Source organism: Gobius niger (genome assembly GCF_951799975.1).
Source record: "Gobius niger genome assembly, chromosome: 4".
NCBI lineage: Eukaryota > Metazoa > Chordata > Actinopteri > Gobiiformes > Gobiidae > Gobius > Gobius niger.
In genome coordinates, this window is record NC_136855.1 from 87057 (window position 1) to 105000 (window position 17944).

General features: G+C 48.8%; 2 protein-coding genes across 2 annotated transcripts in view; one reads left to right on the top strand and one right to left on the bottom strand.

Annotated features, from left to right (window-relative positions):
* Positions 1-15923, top strand: part of LOC306962371 (polycystin-1-like protein 2) — a gene marked incomplete at both ends in the record, with an annotated part of 36552 nt that extends 20629 nt beyond the window's left edge. Inside the window, 13 exons of the mRNA XM_079555491.1 lie at positions 1227-1428; positions 1571-1658; positions 2333-2449; positions 2654-2839; positions 5194-5509; positions 6117-6250; positions 6697-6824; positions 10598-10758; positions 13117-13327; positions 13403-13504; positions 13817-13948; positions 14022-14086; positions 15182-15923. Coding sequence (XP_079411617.1) covers positions 1227-1428; positions 1571-1658; positions 2333-2449; positions 2654-2839; positions 5194-5509; positions 6117-6250; positions 6697-6824; positions 10598-10758; positions 13117-13327; positions 13403-13504; positions 13817-13948; positions 14022-14086; positions 15182-15923 — 2584 coding nt within the window. The remainder of the gene's footprint in view (positions 1-1226; positions 1429-1570; positions 1659-2332; positions 2450-2653; positions 2840-5193; positions 5510-6116; positions 6251-6696; positions 6825-10597; positions 10759-13116; positions 13328-13402; positions 13505-13816; positions 13949-14021; positions 14087-15181) is intronic.
* An 845-nt stretch (positions 15924-16768) lies between these two features.
* Positions 16769-17944, bottom strand: part of LOC306962576 (V-type proton ATPase subunit d 1) — a 19872-nt gene continuing 18696 nt past the window's right edge. Inside the window, exons 7-8 of the mRNA XM_079555757.1 lie at positions 17658-17735; positions 16769-17244 (exon numbers count right to left, since the gene is read on the bottom strand). Of these exons, the coding sequence (XP_079411883.1) occupies positions 17083-17244; positions 17658-17735 (240 nt within the window). The 3' untranslated portion in view covers positions 16769-17082. The remainder of the gene's footprint in view (positions 17245-17657; positions 17736-17944) is intronic.

Sequence of the window (17944 nt, forward strand, 5' to 3'; positions counted from 1 at the left end):
CCTCCTCCCCTCCCCTGATGGTTCTCTCTCTCCACAGTCTCCTCCTCCCCTCCCCTGATGGTTCTCTCTCTCCACAGTCTCCCCCTCACCTCCCCTGATGGTTCTCTCTCTCCACAGTCTCCTCCTCCCCTGATGGTTCTCTCTCTCCACAGTCTCCTCCTCCCCTGATGGTTCTCTCTCTCCACAGTCTCCTCCTCCCCTGATGGTTCTCTCTCCACAGTCTCCTCCTCCCCTGATGGTTCTCTCTCCACAGTCTCCTCCTCCCCTGATGGTTCTCTCTCCACAGTCTCCTCCTCCCCTGATGGTTCTCTCTCTCTCCACAGTCTCCTCCCCTGATGGTTCTCTCTCTCCACAGTCTCCTCCTCCCCTGATGGTTCTCTCTCTCCACAGTCTCCTCCTCCCCTGATGGTTCTCTCTCTCCACAGTCTCCTCCTCCCCTGATGGTTCTCTCTCTCCACAGTCTCCTCCTCCCCTGATGGTTCTCTCTCTCCACAGTCTCCTCCTCCCCTGATGGTTCTCTCTCTCTACAGTCTCCTCCTCCCCTGATGGTTCTCTCTCTCCACAGTGTCCTCCTCCCCTGATGGTTCTCTCTCTCCACAGTCTCCCCCTCCCCTGATGGTTCTCTCTCTCCACAGTCTCCTCCTCCCCTGATGGTTCTCTCTCTCCACAGTCTCCTCCTCCCCTGATGGTTCTCTCTCTCCACAGTCTCCCCCTCCCCTGATGGTTCTCTCTCTCCACAGTCTCCTCCTCCCCTGATGGTTCTCTCTCTCCACAGTGTCCTCCTCCCCTGATGGTTCTCTCTCTCCACAGTCTCCCCCTCCCCTGATGGTTCTCTCTCCACAGTGTCCTCCTCCCCTGATGGTTCTCTCTCTCCACAGTCTCCTCCTCCCCTGATGGTTCTCTCTCCACAGTCTCCTCCCCTGATGGTTCTCTCTCCACAGTCTCCTCCTCCCCTGATGGTTCTCTCTCTCCACAGTCTCCTCCTCCCCTGATGGTTCTCTCTCTCCACAGTCTCCACCTCCCCTGATGGTTCTCTCTCCACAGTCTCCTCCTCCCCTGATGGTTCTCTCTCTCCACAGTGTCCTCCTCCCCTGATGGTTCTCTCTCTCTCCACAGTCTCCTCCTCCCCTGATGGTTCTCTCTCCACAGTCTCCTCCTCACCTCCCCTGATGGTTCTCTCTCTCCACAGTCTCCTCCTCCCCTGATGGTTCTCTCTCTCTCCACAGCCTCCCCTCGCCTCCCCGTCGCCTCCGCCTCCCCTGGTGGTGCGTGCTCCTCGGGTGGCTCCTCGTGGTGGGCTCCTCCTGTGTCTGTGGATACTTCACCATGCTGTATGGGCTGAAGTTTGGGAAGGAGAAGTCCATCTCGTGGCTGGTGTCAATGGTGGTGTCCTTCTTCCAGAGTCTCCTCGTCATTCAGCCGCTGAAGGTGAGGACCTCCTTCTCTCCACAGCAGCTGAACCAACAAGACCACCATCAGGAACTGAACCTGTTCCTGGGCAGGAGTGGTTTCACTGGAAGCGAGCTCCAGCTCAAATGTTTGCTGATGATGTCTCCTGTGGTACCTCCAGGTGGTCGGGCTCGCGTTGTTCTTCGCGCTGGTGGTGAAGAAGTTGGAGGAGGAGGAGATGGTGAACGTTTACATCTACCACGACATCGGTAACACGCGCTCTGAGCTGTTATTAATATATATTAATGCATTTAAAGAACGAGGAGGTGTGCTTTATGTGACGGATCATGCCCCACGAGGCGTCCAGTATCAGAAATATAATAATAATGGACACCTCAGAGTCCAGTGTCAGAAATATAATTATAATGGACACCTCAGAGTCCAGTATCAGAAATATAATAATAATGGACGCCTCGGAGTCCATTATCCCGTTTATACCGTGGTCCCGCCAACTGAAACTGTTCATTAGGGCCTGTTTGCTCCTGGGCTGGAGTTATTTCACTTTTTAATCTGTTTTACCTGAAAGTAGTTCCAGCTCAATCGTTTGTCGTTACTATGGAAACAGCTGCAGTGGAGGGATACACCGCTCCAAATGTCCACACTACTCCCATCCACTCATTCACTATATAGATAATAGATAATAAATAATTATCGTGCCAAAAAAACAACAGCAGCAGAATGAGTGCACTACAGCTACTACACAGTTCACTCAACTCTTTTCTAGTGCACTACTTTTTTCTCTCTGGACATCCGGACACCCCTACCAAATGAAGCATCCACTATATAGTGCATTATATAGGGAATAGTAATGTTCCTCTGATGTGAGATGTTCCTCCTCAGGCTGACTTGAGATGTTCCTCTGATGTGAGATGTTCTTCCTCAGGTTGGACCCAGAGGGACCTGACCGTGTATGAACCTCCTCCTGCTGTGGACGTAGAAAGGATGAGGAGGAAGCGACTGAAGGAGAAGAAGGCCTTCGCTCTGCTCAAGGAGATCTTCGGTAACACACTTTAGTTACATGTTATCATTCAAATATTATTCACATGTGACAGAGACAAGAGGAACGAGTGATGACACGCTATAAATTCGGGTTTACCTGTACTTCCTGTTTCAGTTACCTGTACTTCCTGTTTCAGTTACCTGTACTTCCTGTTTCAGTTTACCTGTACTTCCTGTTTCAGTTCACCTGTACTTCCTGTTTCAGTTTACCTGTGCTTCCTGTGGATGCTTCTGCTCGTGGCATACGGTGAGCGAGACCCAAACGCCTTTTATTTAAACCAACACATCCTGAAGTCCTTCAGACCCCGCCCTGATCCCGACTGGAGTCTGGACCAGGTCTTCAGCTGGACCAGGACCACTCTGCTCCCCAACCTCTACGGACCACACCCAGGTACCACTCAAACCTTTAGGACCTCACCCAGGTACCACCCAAACCTGTAGGACCACACCCAGGTACCACCCAAACCTGTAGGACCACACCCAGGTACCACTCAAACCTGTAGGACCACACCCAGGTACCACCCAAACCTTTAGGACCACACCCAGGTACCACCCAAACCTTTAGGACCACACCCAGGTACCACTCAAACCTTTAGGACCACACCCAGGTACCACTCAAACCTTTAGGACCACACCCAGGTACCACCCAAACCTGTAGGACCACACCCAGGTACCACCCAAACCTGTAGGACCACACCCAGGTACCACCCAAACATGTAGGACCACACCCAGGTACCACTCAAACCTTTAGGACCACACCCAGGTACCACTCAAACCTTTAGGACCACACCCAGGTACCACCCAAACATGTAGGACCACACCCAGGTACCACTCAAACCTTTAGGACCACACCCAGGCACCACCCAAACCTTTAGGACCACACCCAGGTACCACCCAAACATGTAGGACCACACCCAGGTACCACCCAAACCTTTAGGACCACACCCAGGTACCACTCAAACCTTTAGGACCACACCCAGGTACCGCTCAAACCTTTAGGACCACACCCAGGTACCACCCAAACCTTTAGGACCACACCCAGGCACCACCCAAACCTTAAGAACCACATCCAGGTACCACCCAAACCTTTAGGACCACACCCAGGTACCACCCAAACATGTAGGACTACACCCAGGTACCACCCAAACCTTAAGAACCACACCCAGGCACCACCCAAACCTTTAGGACCACACCCAGGCACCACCCAAAGCTTTAGGACCACATCCAGTTACCACCCAAACCTTTAGGACCACACCCAGGTACCACCCAAACATGTAGGACCACACCCAGGTACCACACCAAACCTTTAGGACCACACCCAGGTACCACCCAAACCTTTAGGACCACACCCAGGTACCACCCAAACATGTAGGACCACACCCAGGTACCACACCAAACCTTTAGGACCACACCCAGGTACCACCCAAACCTTTAGGACCTCACCCAGGTACCACTCAAACGTTTAAGACCACACCCAGGTACCACCCAAACCTTTAGGACCACATCCAGGTACCACCCAAACCTTTAGGACCACACCCAGGTACCACCCAAACATGTAGGACTACACCCAGGTACCACCCAAACATGTAGGACTACACCCAGGTACCACCCAAACCTTAAGAACCACACCCAGGCACCACCCAAACCTTTAGGACCACACCCAGGCACCACCCAAACCTTTAGGACCACATCCAGTTACCACCCAAACCTTTAGGACCACACCCAGGTACCACCCAAACATGTAGGACCACACCCAGGTACCACACCAAACCTTTAGGACCACACCCAGGTACCACCCAAACCTTTAGGACCACACCCAGGTACCACACAAACCTGTAGGACCACACCCTTTAGGACCACACCCAGGTACCACCCAAACCTTTAGGACCACACCCAGGCACCACCCAAACCTTTAGGACCTCACCCAGGTACCACTCAAACGTTTAAGACCACACCCAGGTACCACCCAAACCTTTAGGACCACACCCAGGTACCACTCAAACCTTTAGGACCACACCCTGGTACCACCCAAACCTTTAGGACCTCACCCAGGTACCACTAAAACCTTTAGGACCACACCCAGGTACCACTAAAACCTTTAGGACCACACCCAGGTACCACTCAAACCTTTAGGACCACACCCAGGTACCACTCAAACCTTTAGGACCACACCCAGGTACCACTCAAACCTTTAGGACCACACCCAGGTACCACCCAAACCTTTAGGACCACACCCAGGTACCACCCAAACCTTAAGAACCACACCCAGGCACCACCCAAACCTTTAGGACCACATCCAGGTACCACACAAACCTTTAGGACCACACCCAGGTACCACCCAAACATGTAGGACCACACCCAGGTACCACCCAAACCTTTAGGACCACACCCAGGTACCACACAAACCTGTAGGACCACACCCAGGTACCACCCAAACCTTTAGGACCACACACAGGTAACACCCAAACCTGTAGGACCACATCCAGGTACCACCCAAACCTTTAGGACCTCACCCAGGTACCACTCAAACCTTTAGGACCACACCCAGGTACCACCCAAACCTTTAGGACCACACCCAGGTACCACCCAAACCTTAAGAACCACACCCAGGCACCACCCAAACCTTTAGGACCACATCCAGGTACCACACAAACCTTTAGGACCACACCCAGGTACCACCCAAACCTTAAGAACCACACCCAGGCACCACCCATACATTTAGGACACAGTCCTTTTTTTCTGCAGGTTTTATCACCGACGGGAACTCGAAGCTGGTGGGAGCGGCTCGTCTGCGTCAGGTCCGTGTGAGGGGCCCCTCGTGTCAGGCCCCTGACTACATTCACTTCCAAAGGGACTGTAACCCGCCATACTCCTGGTATTGGGAGGACACCGGCTCCTACGGCCCCCGGTGGACCCCCCTGGACAACAGCAGTGACGGGGGCCCCTGGACATACCGGTCCCAGGATGAGCTGAGGGCCTCCCCTGTGTGGGGCCACAGTCTCCTGTACCGAGGGGGAGGGTATGTAGCCGAGCTGGGGCCCGACCGGAGCAACGCCACCAGGTCAGAACTTTACTCTGTCCTTTAGTCTGTCCTCTGTGTTTGCAGTACTCTGCAGTACTCTGCAGTACTCTGAGCACTCCTCTCTGTTTGCAGTACTCTGCAGTACTCTGAGCACTCCTCTCTGTTTGCAGTACTCTGCAGTACTCTGAGCACTCCTCTCTGTTTGCAGTACTCTGCAGTACTCTGAGCACTTCTCTCTGTTTGCAGTACTCTGCAGTACTCTGAGCACTCCTCTCTGTTTGCAGTACTCTGCAGTACTCTGAGCACTCCTCTCTGTTTGCAGTACTTTGCAGTACTCTGAGCACTTCTCTCTGTTTGCAGTACTCTGCAGTACTCTGAGCTCTCGTCTCTGATTGCAGTACTCTGCAGTACTCTGCAGTACTCTGAGCACTCCTCTCTGTTTGCAGTACTCTGAGCACTCCTCTCTGTTTGCAGTACTTTGCAGTACTCTGAGCACTCCTCTCTGTTTGCAGTACTCTGCAGTACTCTGCAGTACTCTGAGCACTCCTCTCTGTTTGCAGTACTCTGCAGTACTCTGAGCTCTCCTCTCTGTTTGCAGTACTCTGCAGTACTCTGCAGTACTCTGAGCTCTCCTCTCTGTTTGCAGTACTTTGCAGTACTTGTACTCTGAGCGGTGGCTGGACTCCAGGACAAGAGCAGTATTTGCAGAGTTTACCGTCTACAATGCCAACGTGAACCTGTTCTGCCTCGCCACACTGCTGTTCGAGACCAGAGCCGCGGGTGAGTCACTGAGGGGGAGGGACGGAGGGGGAGTCACTGAGGGGGAGGGACTGAGGGGGAGGGACTGAGGGTGAGTCACTGAGGGGGAGTCACTGAGGGGGAGGGACTGACGGGGAGGGACTGAGGGGGAGTCACTGAGGGGGAGTCACTGACGGGGAGGGACTGAGGGGGAGGGACGGAGGGGGAGTCACTGAGGGGGAGTCACTGAGGGGGAGGGACTGAGGGGGAGTCACTGAGGGGGAGTCACTGAGGGGGAGGGACTGAGGGGGGGTCACTGAGGGGGAGGGACTGAGGGGGAGTCACTGAGGGGGAGGGACTGAGGGGGGGTCACTGAGGGGGAGGGACTATGGGGGAGTCACTGTTGCACTGAGGAACGGGAGTTAGTGCTATTTTCTGATATTCCTGTTTTCTCATACTCTTGTTTTGTTTTTGGTTCGGTTCCTCAGGAGCATTTGAGTTTGTGTGGAAGCTGCGGACGCTGCGTTTATACTCGTCCACTGGAGGACTGCACGCCTTTGTGATGGCCGGAGAAATCCTCTACATGATCTTCATCCTCTACTACATGTACAAGCAGGTACTCCCTCTATAGAGGTACTCCTTTAGACCCTCCATATGGGTCAAGCGTTTGGAAATGTTTGGAAATGTCCAAACATGAAAAGGTCCAGAACTTAGTGGATTTTATGGCAAAGCCCAAGGGGACAGGCTCTGAAGCCATGGCCGTCCTTAGAACTTCAGAACTCGCCATCAAATAAGGGCACCAAAGCGGTCACCGCGGCTACAGAGACAAACAATACTAAAGCTAACACTGAGCTAACATTATATCCAAAATATCATCAGAAACTAGGTATTGAGACCAAGTTAGCATGTTAGCATGTTTTGGTTGTGTTTACAGTGATGGTTATGTTTTGGTTGTGTTTACAGTGATGGTTATGTTTTGGTTGTGTTTACAGTGATGGTTATGTTTTGGTTGTGTTTACAGTGATGGTTTATGTTTTGGTTGTGTTTACAGTGATGGTTATGTTTTGGTTGTGTTTTGGTTGTGTTTACAGTGATGGTTATGTTTTGGTTGTGTTTTGGTTGTGTTTACAGTGATGGTTATGTTTTGGTTGTGTTTACAGTGATGGTTTTGTTTTGGTTGTGTTTTGGTTGTGTTTACAGTGATGGTTATGTTTTGGTTGTGTTTACAGTGATGGTTTTGTTTTGGTTGTGTTTACAGTGATGGTTATGTTTTGGTTATATTTTGGTTGTGTTTACAGTGATGGTTATGTTTTGGTTGTGTTTACAGTGATGGTTATGTTTTGGTTGTGTTTACAGTGATGGTTATGTTTTGGTTGTGTTTACAGTGATGGTTGTGTTTTGGTTGTGATTACAGTGATGTTATGTTTTGGCTGTGTTTACAGTGATGGTTATGTTTTGGTTGTGTTGACAGTGATGGTTATGTTTTGGTTATGTTTTGGTTGTGTTTACAGTGATGGTTGTGTTTTGGTTGTGTTTACAGTGATGGTTATGTTTTGGTTGTGTTTACAGTGATGGTTATGTTTTGGTTGTGTTTACAGTGATGGTTGTGTTTTGGTTGTGTTTTGGTTGTGTTTACAGTGATGGTTATGTTTTGGTTGTGTTTTGGTTGTGTTTACAGTGATGGTTATGTTTTGGTTGTGTTTACAGTGATGGTTTTGTTTTGGTTGTGTTTTGGTTGTGTTTACAGTGATGGTTATGTTTTGGTTGTGTTTACAGTGATGGTTTTGTTTTGGTTGTGTTTACAGTGATGGTTATGTTTTGGTTATATTTTGGTTGTGTTTACAGTGATGGTTATGTTTTGGTTGTGTTTACAGTGATGGTTGTGTTTTGGTTGTGTTTACAGTGATGGTTATGTTTTGGTTGTGTTTACAGTGATGGTTATGTTTTGGTTGTGTTTACAGTGATGGTTATGTTTTGGTTGTGTTTACAGTGATGGTTATGTTTTGGTTATGTTTTGGTTGTGTTTACAGTGATGGTTATGTTTTGGTTGTGTTTACAGTGATGGTTATGTTTTGGTTGTGTTTACAGTGATGGTTATGTTTTGATTGTGTTGACAGTGATGGTTATGTTTTGGTTTTGTTTACAGTGATGGTTGTGTTTTGGTTATGTTTTGGTTGTGTTTACAGTGATGGTTATGTTTTGGTTTTGTTTACAGTGATGGTTGTGTTTTGGTTTTGTTTACAGTGATGGTTATGTTTTGGTTGTGTTTACAGTGATGGTTATGTTTTGGTTGTGTTTACAGTGATGGTTATGTTTTGGTTTTGTTTTGGTTGTGTTTACAGTGATGGTTGTGTTTTGGTTTTGTTTACAGTGATGGTTGTGTTTTGGTTTTGTTAACAGTGATGGTTGTGTTTTGGTTTTGTTTACAGTGATAGTTATGTTTTGGTTGTGTTTACAGTGATGGTTATGTTTTGGTTGTGTTTACAGTGATGGTTGTGTTTTGGTTGTGTTTACAGTGATGGTTGTGTTTTGGTTTTGTTTACAGTGATGGTTGTGTTTTGGTTGTGTTTACAGTGATGGTTATGTTTTGGTTGTGTTGACAGTGAATGTTATGTTTTGGTTATGTTTTGGTTATGTTTTGGTTGTGTTTACAGTGATGGTTATGTTTTGGTTGTGTTGACAGTGAATGTTATGTTTTGGTTATGTTTTGGTTATGTTTTGGTTGTGTTGACAGTGATGGTTATGTTTTGGTTATGTTTTGGTTGTGTTTACAGTGATGGTTTTGTTTTGGTTGTGTTTACAGTGATGGTTGTGTTTTGGTTGTGTTTACAGTGATGGTTGTGTTTTGGTTTTGTTTACAGTGAATATTATGTTTTGGTTGTGTTTTGGTTGTGTTTACAGTGATGGTTATGTTTTGGTTGTGTTTACAGTGATGGTTGTGTTTTGGTTGTGTTTACAGTGATGGTTGTGTTTTGGTTGTGTTTACAGTGATGGTTATGTTTTGGTTGTGTTTACAGCGATGGTTATGTTTTGGTTGTGTTGACAGTGATGGTTGTGTTTTGGTTTTGTTTACAGTGATGGTTGTGTTTTGGTTTTGTTAACAGTGATGGTTGTGTTTTGGTTTTGTTTACAGTGATAGTTATGTTTTGGTTTTGTTTACAGTGATGGTTATGTTTTGGTTGTGTTTACAGTGATGGTTATGTTTTGGTTGTGATTACAGTGATGGTTATGTTTTGGTTGTGTTTTGGTTGTGTTTACAGTGAATGTTATGTTTTTGTTGTGTTTACAGCGATGGTTATGTTTTGGTTGTGTTTACAGCGATGGTTGTGTTTTGGTTTTGTTTACAGCGATGGTTATGTTTTGGTTGTGATTACAGCGATGGTTATGTTTTGGTTGTGTTGACAGTGATGGTTATGTTTTGGTTTTGTTTACAGCGATGGTTATGTTTTGGTTGTGATTACAGCGATGGTTATGTTTTGGTTGTGTTGACAGTGATGGTTATGTTTTGTTTTGGTTGTGTTTACAGCGATGGTTGTGTTTTGTTTACAGTGATGGTTATGTTTGGGTTTTGTTTACAGCGATGGTTTTGTTTTGGTTGTGTTTACAGTGATGGTTATGTTTTGGTTTTGTTTACAGCGATGGTTTTGTTTTGGTTTTGTTTACAGTGATGGTTATGTTTTGGTTATGTTTTGGTTGTGTTTACAGTGATGGTTATGTTTTGGTTGTGTTTACAGTGATGGTTATGTTTTGGTTGTGTTTACAGTGATGGTTATGTTTTGGTTGTGTTTTGGATGTGTTTACAGTGATGGTTATGTTTTGGTTGTGTTTACAGCGATGGTTTTGTTTTGGTTGTGTTTTGGTTGTGTTTACAGTGATGGTTATGTTTTGGTTGTGTTTACAGTGATGGTTATGTTTTGGTTGTGTTTACAGTGATGGTTATGTTTTGGTTGTGTTTACAGTGATGGTTATGTTTTGGTTGTGTTTTGGTTGTGTTTACAGTGATGGTTATGTTTTGGTTGTGTTTACAGTGATGGTTATGTTTTGGTTGTGATTACAGTGATGGTTATGTTTTGGTTGTGTTTTGGTTGTGTTTACAGTGATGGTTATGTTTTGGTTGTGTTTTGGTTGTGTTTACAGTGATGGTTATGTTTTGGTTGTGTTTACAGCGATGGTTATGTTTTGGTTGTGTTTACAGTGATGGTTATGTTTTGGTTGTGTTTACAGTGATGGTTATGTTTTGGTTGTGTTTACAGTGATGGTTATGTTTTGGTTGTGTTTACAGCGATGGTTATGTTTTGGTTATGTTTTGGTTGTGTTTACAGCGATGGTTATGTTTTGGTTGTGTTGACAGTGATGGTTATGTTTTGGTTTTGTTTTGGTTGTGTTCAGGGGAAGGCCATGCGGGAGCAGCGCTGGTCGTACTTCAGAAACAAGTGGAACCTGGTGGAGCTGTCCATCATCGCCCTCAGCTGGACGGGAGTGGGACTGTTCATCCAGAGGAGCGTCCTGGGACAGAGAGACATCGAGTACTTCCAGAACAACAAGGACAAGTACTGACACTGCAGGAGTATCAGTAGTAACAGTAGTAACAGTAGTAACAGTAGTAACAGTAGTGTCAGTAGTAACAGTAGTAACAGTAGTAACAGTAGTAACAGTAGTAACAGTAGTATCAGTAGTAACAGTAGTAACAGTAGTAACAGTAGTAACAGTAGTGTCAGTAGTAACAGTAGTAACAGTAGTAACAGTAGTAACAGTAGTGTCAGTAGTGTCAGTAGTAACAGTAGTAACAGTAGTAACAGTAGTAACAGTAGTGTCAGTAGTAACAGTAGTAACAGTAGTAACAGTAGTAACAGTAGTGTCAGTAGTAACAGTAGTAACAGTAGTAACAGTAGTAACAGTAGTGTCAGTAGTAACAGTAGTAACAGTAGTAACAGTAGTAACAGTAGTAACAGTAGTGTCAGTAGCATCAGTAGTAACAGTAGTAACAGTAGTGTCAGTAGTGTCAGTAGTAACAGTAGTAACAGTAGTAACAGTAGTAACAGTAGTAACAGTAGTGTCAGTAGTGTCAGTAGTATCAGTAGTAACCGTAGTAACAGTAGTAACAGTAGTGTCAGTAGTATCAGTAGTAACAGTAGTAACAGTAGTATCAGTAGTATCAGTAGTCACAGTAGTATCAGTAGTAACAGTAGTAACAGTAGTATCAGTAGTATCAGTAGTGTCAGTAGTAACAGTAGTGTCAGTAGTATCAGTAGTATCAGTAGTCACAGTAGTATCAGTAGTAACAGTAGTAACAGTAGTATCAGGAGTAACAGTAGTATCAGTAGTCACAGTAGTAACAGTAATCACAGTAGTAACAGTAGTATCAGTAGTGTCAGTAGTGTCAGTAGTGTCAGTAGTAACAGTAGTAACAGTAGTAACAGTAGTAACAGTAGTAACAGTAGTAACAGTAGTATCAGTAGTGTCAGTAGTAACAGTAGTGTCAGTAGTGTCAGTAGTGTCAGTAGTAACAGTAGTAACAGTAGTATCAGTAGTCACAGTAGTATCAGTAGTAACAGTAGTAACAGTAGTATCAGGAGTAACAGTAGTATCAGTAGTCACAGTAGTAACAGTAATCACAGTAGTAACAGTAGTATCAGTAGTGTCAGTAGTATCAGTAGTCACAGTAGTAACAGTAGTATCAGTAGTCACAGTAGTAACAGTAATCACAGTAGTAACAGTAGTATCAGTAGTGTCAGTAGTATCAGTAGTATCAGGAGTAACAGTAGTATCAGTAGTCACAGTAGTAACAGTAATCACAGTAGTAACAGTAGTATCAGTAGTGTCAGTAGTAACAGTAGTATATGTAGTATCAGTAGTATCAGTAGTATCAGTAGTATCAGGAGTAACAGTAGTATCAGTAGTCACAGTAGTAACAGTAATCACAGTAGTAACAGTAGTATCAGTAGTATCAGTAGTATCAGGAGTATCAGTAGTATCAGTAGTAACAGTAGTATCAGTAGTAATAGTAGTAATAGTAGTATCAGTAGTAACAGTAGTATCAGTAGTATCAGTAGTAACAGTAGTAACAGTAGTAACAGTAGTATCAGTAGTAACAGTAGTATCAGGAGTATCAGTAGTAACAGTAGTAACAGTAGTAATAGTAGTAACAGTAGTATCAGTAGTAACAGTAGTAACAGTAGTATCAGTAGTATCAGTAGTAACAGTAGTAACAGTAGTAACAGTAGTATCAGTAGTAACAGTAGTAACAGTAGTAACAGTAGTATCAGTAGTAACAGTAGTAACAGTAGTATCAGGAGTATCAGTAGTATCAGTAGTAACAGTAGTAACAGTAGTATCAGTAGTATCAGTAGTATCAGTAGTAACAGTAGTAACAGTAGTATCAGTAGTATCAGTAGTATATGTAGTCACAGTAGTATCAGTAGTAACAGTAGTATCAGTAGTATCAGTAGTATATGTAGTCACAGTAGTATCAGTAGAAGAAGAAGAAGAAGATCTTTATTTATATAGCGCCTTTCACAGACATATAGTCACAAAGCGCTTTACATGAGACAATTGTACATTCACTCCACACTCGGTGGTGGTAAACTACGTTAGTAGCTTCAGTTTCCCCTGGGGGAGACTGTCAGAGGCGCTTTCGCGACAGTCACAGTAGTATCAGTAGTATCAGTAGTATCAGTAGTATCAGTAGTCACAGTAGTCACAGTAGTATCAGTAGTAATAGTATTCACAGTAGTATCAGGAGTAACAGTAGTCACAGTAGTCACAGTAGTAACAGTAGTATCAGTACTAACAGTAGTAACAGTAGTCACAGTAGTAACAGTAGTATCAGTACTAACAGTAGTAACAGTAGTATCAGTAGTAACAGTACTAACAGTAGTTGTACCTGTGCGTATCCTTCTCTCCTGCAGAACCCCTTCCTTCCACGCCACGGCGCTCTCGGACGCCGCTCTTCAGTACGTGGTGGCGTTCGTGGTCCTCTTGTCCACAGTGAAGCTCTGGCACCTGCTCAGACTCAACCCCAACATGAACCTGATCTCCTCGGCTCTGAGCCGAGCAGCCGGCGACATCAGCGGGTTCCTGCTGGTCATCGTGCTGCTGCTCGTCGCCTTCGCCTCCGCCGTAAGGACACGTTTACATACATGTAAATGTGCAACATACATGACAAGATGAAGCTAACACCGTACATGTGTCCAGTGTAATACCCTGTACGGCTGGCAGATGGCGTCCTACAGGACCTTCTCAGACTCTCTGATCACTCTCATCAAACTGCAGCTGGGCATCTTCAACTACGCTGAGGTACGTCTGTGGAGACTCTCAGTCGTCCAGGACTGGTCCATCAAAGGAGAGATGTTATTTCAGTGAAGCAGCAATTTTAATGAAGAAATGTTGGGCAGAAAAGTTATTCTTATTTGAATGTTTAAGCTGCTGACAGGAAATGGCAAAGATAAAGGTAAAGTTCAGTTTCACAAAAAAAAAAACATCACAAAAAACTGGGGAAGATCTTTAACAAACTCTTGAATATAATCGTGTTAACTATGTTTCTGTAAAAATGTTGTGGAATGTGTCATATGCACTTTCAAGGAAGAGGTTCTGATGATGTTCCTGCAGGTCCTGGACTACAGCCCAGTCTTAGGAGCGCTCCTGGTCGGTTCCTGTATCATTCTAATGGGCTTCGTGGTCCTCAACCTCCTCATCTCTGTGATCCTCGTGGCCTTTCAGCAAGAGCAGATCCACCACCAGGTGAAGCTGCTCCTGTCCTGGACTAAACCAGGTTTGAACCGGGTCTAAACTGGGTCTTGCTGTGGTGTTGCAGGCGTCTGAGGAGGAGGAGATCGTTCAGATGATGCTGAAGAAGGTCTTTGGGCTGTTTGGCATCAGGTACACAGCGCCCTCTACAGAGCAGCAGTAGAGAACCCGCCTCAGCGCCCGCCTGCCCCCGAGGAAACCCCACAGCGCCCACCTGCCCCCGAGGAAACCCCACAGCGCCTGCCTGCCCCTGAGGAAACCCCACAGCGCCCGCCTGCCCCTGAGGAGGCCCCACATCGCCTGCCCCTGAGGAAACCCCACAGCGCCCGCCTGCCCCTGAGGAGGCCCCACATCGCCTGCCCCTGAGGAAACCCCACAGCGCCCGCCTGCCCCTGAGGAGGCCCCACATCGCCTGCCCCTGAGGAGGCCCCACATCGCCTGCCCCTGAGGAAACCCCACAGCGCCCGCCTGCCCCTGAGGAGGCCCCACATCGCCTGCCCCTGAGGAAACCCCACAGTGCCCGCCTGCCCCTGAGGAGGCCCCACATCGCCTGCCCCTGAGGAAACCCCACAGCGCCCGCCTGCCCCTGAGGAGGCCCCACATCGCCTGCCCCTGAGGAGGCCCCACATCGCCTGCCCCCGAGGAAACCCCACAGCGCCCGCCTGCCCCTGAGGAAACCCCACAGCGCCCGCCTGCCCCTGAGGAGGCCCCACATCGCCTGCCCCTGAGGAAACCCCACAGCGCCCGCCTGCCCCTGAGGAGGCCCCACATCGCCTGCCCCTGAGGAAACCCCACAGCGCCCGCCTGCCCCCAAGGAAACCCCACAGCGCCCGCCTGCCCCCAAGGAAACCCCACAGCGCCCGCCTGCCCCCAAGGAAACCCCACAGCGCCCGCCTGCCCCTGAGGAAACCCCACAGCGCCCGCCTGCCCCGAGGAGGCCCCACAGCGCCCGCCTGCCCCTGAGGAAACCCCACAGCGCCCGCTTGCCCCCGAGGAAACCCCACAGCGCCCGCCTGCCCCCGAGGAAACCCCACAGCGCCCGCCTGCCCCTGAGGAGGCCCCACATCGCCTGCCCCTGAGGAAACCCCACAGCGCCCGCCTGCCCCCGAGGAGGCCCCACATCGCCTGCCCCTGAGGAAACCCCACAGCGCCCGCCTGCCCCTGAGGAAACCCCACAGCGCCCGCCTGCCCCCGAGGAAACCCCACAGCGCCCGCCTGCCCCTGAAGAGGCCCCACATCGCCTGCCCCTGAGGAAACCCCACAGCGCCCGCCTGCCCCTGAGGAAACCCCACAGCGCCCGCCTGCCCCCGAGGAAACCCCACAGTGCCCGCCTGCCCCCGAGGAAACCCCACAGCGCCCGCCTGCCCCTGAGGAAACCCCACAGCGCCCGCCTGCCCCTGAGGAGGCCCCACATCGCCTGCCCCTGAGGAAACCCCACAGCGCCCGCCTGCCCCTGAGGAAACCCCACAGCGCCCGCCTGCCCCCGAGGAAACCCCACAGCGCCCGCCTGCCCCCGAGGAAACCCCACAGCGCCCGCCTGCCCCCGAGGAGGCCCCACAGCGCCCGCCTGCCCCCGAGGAGGCCCCACAGCGCCCGCCTGCCCCCGAGGAAACCCCACAGCGCCCGCCTGCCCCTGAGGAAACCCCACAGCGCCCGCCTGCCCCCGAGGAAACCCCACAGCGCCCGCCTGCCCCCGAGGAGGCCCCACAGCGCCCGCCTGCCCCCGAGGAAACCCCACAGCGCCCGCCTGCCCCCGAGGAAACCCCACAGCGCCCGCCTGCCCCCGAGGAAACCCCACAGCGCCCGCCTGCCCCCGAGGAAACCCCACAGCGCCCGCCTGCCCCCGAGGAAACCCCACAGCGCCCGCCTGCCCCACAGCGCCCGCCTGCCCCCGAGGAAACCCCACATTTACATGATTATGTTGTTACAGCTCTTTGACAAACCTAAATGTAAATCTAGAGTTAAATAGTTCAGTTTTCATGTTTTCACGTTGACGTCCATTATAAACGTTCATCGCTGCCAATAAAACAATCTGTTTGTTCCTTGTTTTTGTGTTTGATGAGATAAATAAACTTCCATGACGACAAAATGGTGCTTCTTATCGTTAATGCCCTGACGCTGTTCTCCTTTAGGGGGCGCTGCCCTGACGCTGTTCTCCTTTAGGGGGCGCTGCTCTGACGCTGTTCTCCTTTAGGGGGCGCTGCTCTGACCCTGTTCTCCTTTAGGGGGCGCTGCCCTGACGCTGTTCTCCTTTAGGGGGCGCTGCCCTGACGCTGTTCTCCTTTAGGGGGCGCTGCCCTGACGCTGTTCTCCTTTAGGGGGCGCTGCTCTGACCCTGTTCTCCTTTAGGGGGCGCTGCTCTGACCCTGTTCTCCTTTAGGGGGCGCTGCCCTGACGCTGTTCTCCTTTAGGGGGCGCTGCCCTGACGCTGTTCTCCTTTAGGGGGCGCTGCTCTGACCCTGTTCTCCTTTAGGGGGCGCTGCTCTGACCCTGTTCTCCTTTAGGGGGCGCTGCCCTGACGCTGTTCTCCTTTAGGGGGCGCTGCCCTGACGCTGTTCTCCTTTAGGGGGCGCTGCTCTGACCCTGTTCTCCTTTAGGGGGCGCTGCTCTGACCCTGTTCTCCTTTAGGGGGCGCTGCTCTGACGCTGTTCTCCTTTAGGGGGCGCTGCTCTGACCCTGTTCTCCTTTAGGGGGCGCTGCCCTGACGCTGTTCTCCTTTAGGGGGCGCTGCCCTGACGCTGTTCTCCTTTAGGGGGCGCTGTTCTCCTTTAGGGGGCGCTGCTCTGACTCAGAGAAAACAATACAAACAAAAATACTCAGACGTTTTATTCACATTTACAATAATCAACATTTATTTAAACTCTTTTATTCATAGACTTTAAACACGACACGATTCAATAAATATCACTTTATGATGTAATGCCTGCAGTGGCCTGTAGAGGGAGCCACGGACCAGCACAAAGCACTCTGGGAAATGGAGTTTCAATGGAATGTTTCAGACACAGATTTATCAGAGGAACATGAGGGTATGAGGGTTAGATTCCGGTGGGAGGGTATGAGAGGGTATGAGAGGGTATGAGGGTGTGATTCCGCTGGGAGGGTATGAGAGGGTATTAGGGTTATGTTCCTCAGAAGATGGGGATGTAGTTGTCGATCTTGGCCCTGTGCCGTTGGGCAATGCACTCCGCGATCCACACGATGTTGCGACACTCCTGCTCCTTCAGTTTGACGTAGGAATAAAAGACGGAGAAATGGAACTGGTTCAGGAAGGCCAGTTTGTTCAGCTTCACCTGCAGAAACAAACCAGTGGAACAGGGTTAGTCTGAAAACTATAAGAAACAAAGGACCTCCCGCAGCCAGGGGGCGCTCTTGGACATTGGAATGAATATTTACGGCCATTGCAGTGATAGAGTTATTCTTTCAGCAGGGGGCGCTACAGCGTGATGCTCCCCGCTCAGTTTTAGTTGACCTCATACTAGGTCTACAATATACATTTACCACAAAACATCTATGAAGTTTATTCAAGTACTTTGTAGAAGTTTTGTTATCTCGAGTCTTTAGGTCATTTTGTCCAGGTTTTCTCTGGAGGAGATGAAACAAAACAAAAGGTGAGAACATTTTCCCACGATCATAAACTGTGGTCATCGCTACGGCAACACCGTCACAAACCGTCAGAAACGTCAGAAAAGGATCAAAGCTTCACCTCATGTTCGAAGAATCGATCCTCCAGAGTCTTGTCTCCGGGATTCGAACCAGCGCCTTCGAACAGCAGCTTGTACTCCTGAAACACAAGTACTTTTACTGTAGTACTCCTGAAACACAAGTACTTTTACTGTAGTGCTCCTGAAACACAAGTACTTTTACTGTAGTGCTCCTGAAACACAAGTACTTTTACTGTAGTGCTCCTGAAACACAAGTACTTTTACTGTAGTGCTCCTGAAACACAAGTACTTTTACTGTAGTGCTCCTGAAACACAAGTACTTTTACTG